At 40.3% G+C, this 8,381-nt stretch overlaps 1 protein-coding gene across 1 annotated transcript; it reads left to right on the top strand.

Moving 5' to 3' along the window:
* Positions 1-1,368: 1,368 nt before the first annotated feature.
* STBD1 (starch binding domain 1) lies at positions 1,369-7,141 on the top strand. Its single transcript, XM_075284527.1, has 2 exons — positions 1,369-2,829; positions 5,999-7,141. The coding sequence occupies exons 1-2, from the start codon at positions 1,404-1,406 to the stop codon at positions 6,730-6,732; spliced, it is 2,160 nt and encodes a 719-aa protein (XP_075140628.1). The 5' UTR covers positions 1,369-1,403; the 3' UTR covers positions 6,733-7,141.
* The last annotated feature ends 1,240 nt before the right edge of the window (positions 7,142-8,381 follow it).

Below are 8,381 nucleotides of genomic sequence, written 5' to 3'. Positions count from 1 at the left end.
TGCAAAAAAACCCTTAGGGAGCCTTCACACGGCGTAAACGTCTGTGTATTTTGCCAAAATACACGTGTCAAAATAAGACTCCCATTCACTTCAATGATATTTTTTACACGCCTGTAAAATGTCATTGAAGTCAATAGGAGTCTTATTTTTACACGTGTATTTTACACAAATACACACGCATTCGCTCCGTGTCAAGGCTCCCATACATTCAGTTCACACCACCGTCTGCTCTCCGTTCTTGCGGTTCCATCTTCTGTTGTCACACAGTTCGCCCCTAAGCGCGGCTGATGCTGGGTTCACACTACCGTTCGGCACTCCGTATTAGGTTTCCATCTTCTGCATGCAGAAAACGGAAACCTGTCAGACCGGGTCCGGCCATGAACGGCGGTGAGCGTTTTATGCTCTTTGCCGCAAAACCATTTTTAAAAAAAATCAGACACAGAGTACTGCTGAAAGTAAAAAAATAAGAATCCTCCAAAAATAACAACAATTTGTCTGTATTACTACGTACACAATATAAAATATCACATTTGCTATCCCACCAAAATTTTTAAAGCGCTTTTACAGTTTCACACGTCTGTGTCCGCCCAATTCTCAAATCACCGCAGACGAAGTCGCGGGTAAAAGCTAGTTAGAGTATATATACTCACACCTATACATTCTTACAGCATATATACTCACACCTATACGGTCTTACAGCATATATACTCACACATAACTGTATACAAACATACAGTTCTCACACAGTATACAAGACACAAACTATAAGCAAATGTACACATATATACATATTAAATATTATATTTTAACAAAAAAAATACACACTGACAGTATATAAGACACAAACTATAAGCAAATGTACACATATATACATAATAAATATTATATTTTACCAAAAAAATACACACTCACATGTGTCAGGAGTGAAGGTATTACATCGCTGCAGACTTCTTCCTGCCCCCACACACTACGATCTAAGGGATGAGACACTGCTGTGAGGGGGGAGGGGGAAGTCTGGCATGCACGACAGGATTTTCTAAACTGGTAGGTGTAACTGCTGGTGTCTAGTGTCCGAAGGGTTAAGCAGCTGCACCTACCATCTGATATTTTGGGTATATGTTATATAAATCTCAGTAAGGAGACCTAACCTTTACTTTCCCATGATAAGCTGGTTACATAACCTGGATTTCCCTTACTTTGTGTTCTCTAAGCATGGATGATCGTTCACTTGTACTATGTGATCCGTTTAGAGGTAATGGCAGTCTATAGAAGTTGATCCTGTAAGTGAGCTGGATCAGGGAGGGGTTTGAGCTCTCTCCAGCAGCTGATCCTTTAATAGATGAGGGAGGAGACAGCCGGTCACTGGCTTCTTTACCAAGTGCGTGCCCTGGGTGGAACTGGTTATGGTGCAAGAGGCAGCAGCTCAGCAGCGCAGTCCCATACAAGGAAGGCAAGTGTCCGGATCACGCTGCAGCATGTGGCCAGTTCTGGTGCTGGGGATTCTCACGGCGATTATTGCATGGGTCTGGTACAGGAGAAGCGGAGAGGTATCAGAACCGGAGCCTCAGAAGGAGGAGGAGACGGTGGATACGGCTGTGGTAGCTGAGACCGCACAGGAGAACCTGGAGTCCGGGGATTTGGCTGCACACGGAGCTCCAAGTCAGTGCAAACCCAATACTGACTGGCAGGAGGCTAACCGCAGCCAGCAGGGGGCGTCTTGTCTAGGAATCCAAGTAACTAAAACTGACCAAGCCAAGAATGAAGAGAAGCCCAGGTCACAGGTCAAAGACACAAAAGTACTATCTGATATAGATCATCCTGGAGGTGGACAAAGCAATGCACCAGCTACTGTCATTGCCCCTCTAATCCTAGGAGCTGATGTCCCAACCAGTATTGGACAAGGTAACCTGCAGAGGCATGAAAAAAATGTGTTAAGTCAAAGTGAGCACCTCATATATGTCTCAAAGGAAGAGGAACCACAAACTGGTACACAGGAGCAACCTATAGATGTCCCAGGGGAAGTGGAGCCACAAAATGGTACACAGGAGCAACCTATAGATGTCCCAGGGGAAGTGGAGCCACAAACCGGTACACAGGAGCAACCTATAGATGTCCCAGGGGAAGTGGAGCCACAAACCGGTACACAGGAGCAACCTATAGATGTCCCAGGGGAAGTGGAGCCACAAACCGGTACACAGGAGCAACCTATAGATGTCCCAGGGGAAGAGGAGCCACAAACCGGTACACAGGAGCAACCTATAGATGTCCCAGGGGAAGTGGAGCCACAAAATGGTACACAGGAGCGACCTATAGATGCCCCAAGGGAAGAGGAGCCACAAACCGGTACACAGGAGCGACCTATAGATGTCCCAGGAGAAAAACAGGATCAAGCTAATATACTGGAGCAGCAGACAAGTGTTCCAGTGAAAGAGGACAATTTATTAGAGGGCCATCTCAATGACCTAGTGGGGAATGGTACAGAGGAAGGCCACAAGAAGAATGATGAGTTGCATAGCTGTGAAGTAGATCTGCACCACTCTGGGATCCCAGACTCAAGGGAAAGGCTTATTAATGAGGATAAGCTATATGAAGAGGGGTATCCTCAAGATAATGTAGACAAAGCAGTGACTCAGACCAGTGGAGAAGCTGTGTGTCTTACAGTAATGTCGGAGGCACCTGGCTTACTAGGGGACTCCTGTCATGCAACAATGGCCACACCAGAGAATGGGCCAGGAAAAGAATTTTTACACTCCGTAAAGGACAGTCAAGATGGTTTCTGTGTAAGTGGAGAAATGAGCAAGGCAAAGGAATCGGTAGAGAAAGCAACAGGTAGGTTGTATATTTCTTTAATCAACTTGTGTTTTTCTGTATGGGTCCATATAGATATATGTGGTTCTTGAATCCAAAACCGATTGGATTTAAAAAAAAAAAAAAAATGCACCTGTTTTCATTTATCCTTTCTTTCTCATTATGGTCCACACCCAATTCTGGCATAAAAAACCACATGTAAAAGCCTGAATATGTAACTGCTTCCTAGTGGGGGGAAAAAAAAGTTAAATGTGTATAGGGGACTGCAGTATCCTTGATGGTGTGCTACTTGTTCAATGAATAAAGATATTAGTTATATAGCTTTATAAATATATATTTATTTCACATTGGTGTCAACGTGTGCAGCACAACAGTTTTCAGACTTTTGCCTTTACATATTGAACATACAGTCTTAGAGTTTTCTAAACAAAAAAAATCTATATTTCTTATCTTAAAGGTCTGTTAGTGTTATTAATTGGTGAAATGTACACCCATATACTTTCAGAAGTGGTTTCTGGGTGTCTGTAGGAGCTCCTCTCATCTTCTGCTTATGTTTGCATGATAAGGAAAATGTTTGTTCTTGTACAGTGTTAGCCAGTGGGTAGGCAATATAAAAAAAAAAAAAAAACTTGAGTCTTCAGTAGTTGATACCTTTTTTAATGGCTAACTCATAATGATGACAGATTACGTTTTGGAACTCTAGGCTCCTTTCTCAAGTAAATTTAAACCATTTCTGAAGGATGCATATTTGTATACAAAAGTACACATAGGGATAGAATTCTAGGAGGAAGGGGGGGGGGGGAAAGAGGGTTGTTAGTAACTGGTAGAAACAGTGTAAACATTCCAGGTTTTTATCAGTTCTCAGGGTCTCAGGTCTGATTTCTGTAAGATGACATAAAACCATGTGACAGATTTAGCCCCTTCTCCAGTGTTTGAAGCAGGGTCATAAATTTATACTCCTAAATCTGTCGTTCTTTCTTTGATTTAAAATTCCCTCTTAAAAGCAAAATTTTCATGTGATCGGTGATATTATGATCCTCATTGCAGAAATGTTTTGATACGGGAAGGTCCAGTCTTTTTTTTTCGCTAATTGTATGGCAATGTGAATTCATACGCATTCTAAGCTGCTGTCCAGTCTCTCCAACATACAGATTTTCAGTGGAACATTTGGTGCACATTATTAAATACACTATATTAGGTGTGTTACAGGTGAACGTACCTCAGGTTTGATATTCCCTGTTAGCGTTTGGTATCTCTATCCTGTCAGTGGTCAGTATGTGAGTTTACATGGTGTTAGTTTCCTGCTATGTAGCTTCCAGTGTACCCTCCACACTAGCTCCCTATCACTACACCGCTCGCTTCCCCCCCCCTTCCTTCATGGCATACTGATGATGTAACTTTGGGTCATATGATCCATGGTCGGGATGGAATTTGCTACCATAAAACTCTGGCTACATTATGTCAGTTTGCAGAAGGACCTAAAATAAAAGCCTCAGGAACTCTGCCCTAACTTTTTCTCAGCTTGGCTTACCTAAGACACAGATGCAGCATTGGAGTTTATATGAAAGTCCTCTGCTCTGTGACTTGTCAATTATTGCAATGCAAACATTCAGATTGCTTCATTCTGGGTGGAAAGGTTACTTTAGATCTTTTATTTTGTCTGCAGGGAAAAGGTTAGGCTGTGTTCACATGGAGTTATTTGGTCAGGAAACTGGCTCAAGTTCCTCCTCCAAAAAACGCCTCACCATACAGTCCTATGGTGAGGCGTTTTTTGAGGAGGAATTTGAGTCAGTTCCCTGAACAAATTCCTGACCAAAAAAACTTCATGTGAATGCAGCCTAACGAGCAAGCCATAGCACCTTGTAGTTTAAATCTCCTAATCACACAACTTGTCATAAGTGCCAGTTGTGTGTGTTTTTTTTTTTTTTTTTGTTTATGGCATGTCAGAACCTGGATGGGGTCTATCAGCAATACAGTAAAGGTCCAAGGTGGAGAGGAGAATGGAATCCCTGAACGTAATACAAGCGCTGGTGTGAACCCAGCTTAACCTGGTGTAAAAAGGATATTTGAGATATGCCATCCAAGTTTGGCCCGGATCTTAGACCTTTTTTAAACTCTGAAGAAAATCTAAGACCCAATGCACTAAAATGCAGGCGGTAGCACTTAAAGGGGTTGTCCAGGATGAACTAAAAATTAACCCCTAAATCTATAATTGCCTATATTCCCGGAGCATTCATGTGAAGATACTAGAGCCCATTCAAAGCAAAATCTGTGACAGAAAGTTCATGCTAATTTGCCAATTTGAGACTTTTTTTTTTTTTTTTCTTCCTCTCTCCTTCTCAAAAAGGGATTTAAAAATCAAATTTGGCAGATATTAGCTTCCAGCTGCCAATCTGCTGAACGGGTGAACCAGGCATGGTTTAATGAATGTTTGCCTAACTAAATACACTAGAACTACTAGATAACTCTTACATGTAGGAGAATGTTGATTAGTTCTCTGGTTTATACACTGTGTAAATGTCCCTCTCAGTATTGACACAGGATTGGGATAAGGTTGGGGTGAAATTGCTCAACTTCTGGTTTGCACAAATTTTATATTTGCATAAAGATTTTAAAATGTGACCCAAGTACTGCAAACGCCTTATGTAGGGCTGGGGTGGCTAGAGCCCATCTCTAAATTCATTATGGTGCTCCATTGTACAGCGACATGCAAATATTACTTGAAATTTGTTTTTAGATTAAAAAAAAAAAATTAGCATTTTATTTTCTTGACTTGTGGTTACATAGTCTCAGCTTCAGGTCTGCAACACACTGCATTGGCCATGATTGATTGCCTCCACAGCTATATTAAGAAGGTACAGTAGCCTGCCTCTTGAGATTATCATCTCAGCTACACTGCACATCTATATGCAAAATAAGGTGGTTCCTCAAACAGGTGCAGACTATGTAAGTTGCCTAACTGTATGTAATACAATGGCTTTGCAGTGCACCACTTGCACCCACTTTGTCTCACTTTGGGGGAGTCATTTGCTCCTCTATAGGGTGCAATTTCATTCTGCATGTTACTTCAGTGATTAGATACTTCAGTTAAATGTAAAATATGTTTAGGACCCTGTAGAGTTCTAGATAGAAAAGGGTTTTTTGGTTTGTGTTTGTAATATATATTTTTTTTTTTCTTCCTTCCATCTAGGTTGTCTACTGGAAAATGTATTTGATATCAAAGATAAAAATTCCATGGATGTATTGACAGCCAAAGGGACCTTAAATCAAGACCTGTATCTGGAGATTGTCAATATATCAAACAATGATGGTAATGCCATTTTAGAGAGAGGTGATATTAATAGAATGTATAAGTGCATTGACTCTGCAAAAACTACTGGTTTACAAGAAGATGCAAGTGTGTTGAGTAGCAGCTTACATGAATTTTCTCAAGTGGGATTATCAGATGTCCAAAAATTAGGAAGTAGTCCCAAAGGGTCATCAGTGAATATATTAAAGGAAGAAGAAACGGTTGGTCTTGGCATGTCAAACACGCATGAGAAGACCTCTCTTGGCTGTCCATCAGAGACCAATATTCACGAAGCTGACCATCAGAAGACAAGAAAGGTTGCTACTATTCAGCCAATGCTGCAGAATGTAAATTTTGTGTTTAAAGTACACTACATCACACAATCGGACTCTCAAATTATTGCCATCACAGGTGATCATGAGAAGCTTGGTAAATGGGAGACCTATGTCCCTCTAACATCTGGAAATGGTGGCTTTTGGTCACGTACAGTCACATTACCTTCAGATACCAATTTAGCTTGGAAGTTTGTAATGGTTGAAAATGGAAAGATTAAACGCTGGGAAGAATGTAACAATAGGTTTTTGAAAACTGCACATGAAGATCTTGAGGCTCAGCTATGGTGGGGGTACCCATAGTAGGCAGACTTCAGAAGGGACCAATATACATAGCATTTACAGCTATGACTCAAATAAGAAATGGCTTTTATTTCATCTACTGACATGTTTGTGCCGTTTAATGATTACCTGGCATTGTCTACTTATTGAAACACTGTTGACATCTCAAATAACCTTTTAACCTATGTTTTAAAAGTTATGTTTTAGCCTGCAGACAGCCTTGAATTCAAAGGTGAAAATCCCACATTATGTATAACTAAATAACTGCATAAATACTGTAGTCTTGTAAAATTGATCTAGCATGAATGACTTAGTTGGTTCTCAGGGAAATTGAACAAAACTTTTTAATTTGGTCAATACTATGTACAGAAATGTGTTGGATTTTGTCCTGCATCTGAAAAATAATTTGAATAATGTGAATTAGATGTTGTGTAATTAAAGTACTGTATTAAAATTTGAAGTTTGCTTTTTTTTTTTTTTTTATGTAGTTTTTGTTGTGGCAAAGAAGTTTCCTCATATTCTAATACTATTCCGTGGAGAGCACCTCCTTAGTTGCCATCATTATCATCAGAGGCAGTATTACATTGAAATACATATATCTATGTGGAGTCACTGTAACCTAATCAAACACACATAAAATTGCCAAAAATATAAATGTATTTTATTAATCAAAATAAAAAAAAAAAAACTGGAGGTCATGATATTGCTCCATAAACATTCGTACAAACAGTTGGGCTAATGTTGTCCCATAATCAAAAAATATACCTGACAGATAATCTGTTAATATACAAATATTATGCAATATTTAGAAAAGTGTAGTGTCACATACTTATTGTGTTATAACATTCTTGTATAGCATAAATTTGCACAGCATAAATTGCCAATTGCCTTAGGCTGGTCTTACACGACCGTATTGGTTTTACGGTCTGCAAGTTGCTAATCAGCAACACTACTACTAGACAATGGACATGGGCATCGCAGAAGCCTGTGTCCTGCCGCACGTGCCCATAGAATACTATGGGCGAGTCCGTGTATTGCCTTGAATTCACGGCCTTTGCGGACCTGCTGTGTTCAGTGCGGACCTCGGTCGCGGTCTGGCATACCACAGATAAAATATCTGGTGGTGTAAGAGGCCGCACTGAACATAATGTGTCCGCAGTTGCAGACTATTTGCAGATTTAAATTACGTTAGTTTAAGACCAGCCTTAAAAGCACGAGAGATAGATAACAATGAATATAAAGTAGTTAGAAATGCTTATACCAGTAAATAAAGGCTGAATAATAAAGAGATATAATGAATATATTACGATCCTAAATAGTATATAACTGGCAAAAATTGTTTAAGCATGTGAGATTTTTTTTTTAATTGTGAGCCCCACACAGAGCTCACAATGTACATTTGTTTCCCTATCAGTATGTCTTTGGAATATGGGATGGAAATCCATGCAAACACGGGGAGAACATACAAACTCCTTGCAGATGGTTTTATGCCCTTGGCGGGATTTGAACACCAGGACTCCAGCGCTGCAAGGCTGCAGTGCTAACCACTGAGCCACCGTGTGTCCCCGGTGAGATTGCTTATTTCAACACTTTAAAGAGGATCTTTTACCACCTGGCGTACATGCGGTTTTATATACCGCTAGAAAGCCGACTGCGTTGAATTCAGTGTA

Source organism: Leptodactylus fuscus, chromosome 1 (genome assembly GCF_031893055.1).
Source record: "Leptodactylus fuscus isolate aLepFus1 chromosome 1, aLepFus1.hap2, whole genome shotgun sequence".
NCBI classification, from domain to species: domain Eukaryota; kingdom Metazoa; phylum Chordata; class Amphibia; order Anura; family Leptodactylidae; genus Leptodactylus; species Leptodactylus fuscus.
Note: the sequence above shows the minus strand (reverse complement) of the source record. Positions and strands in the feature narration are given on the sequence as shown.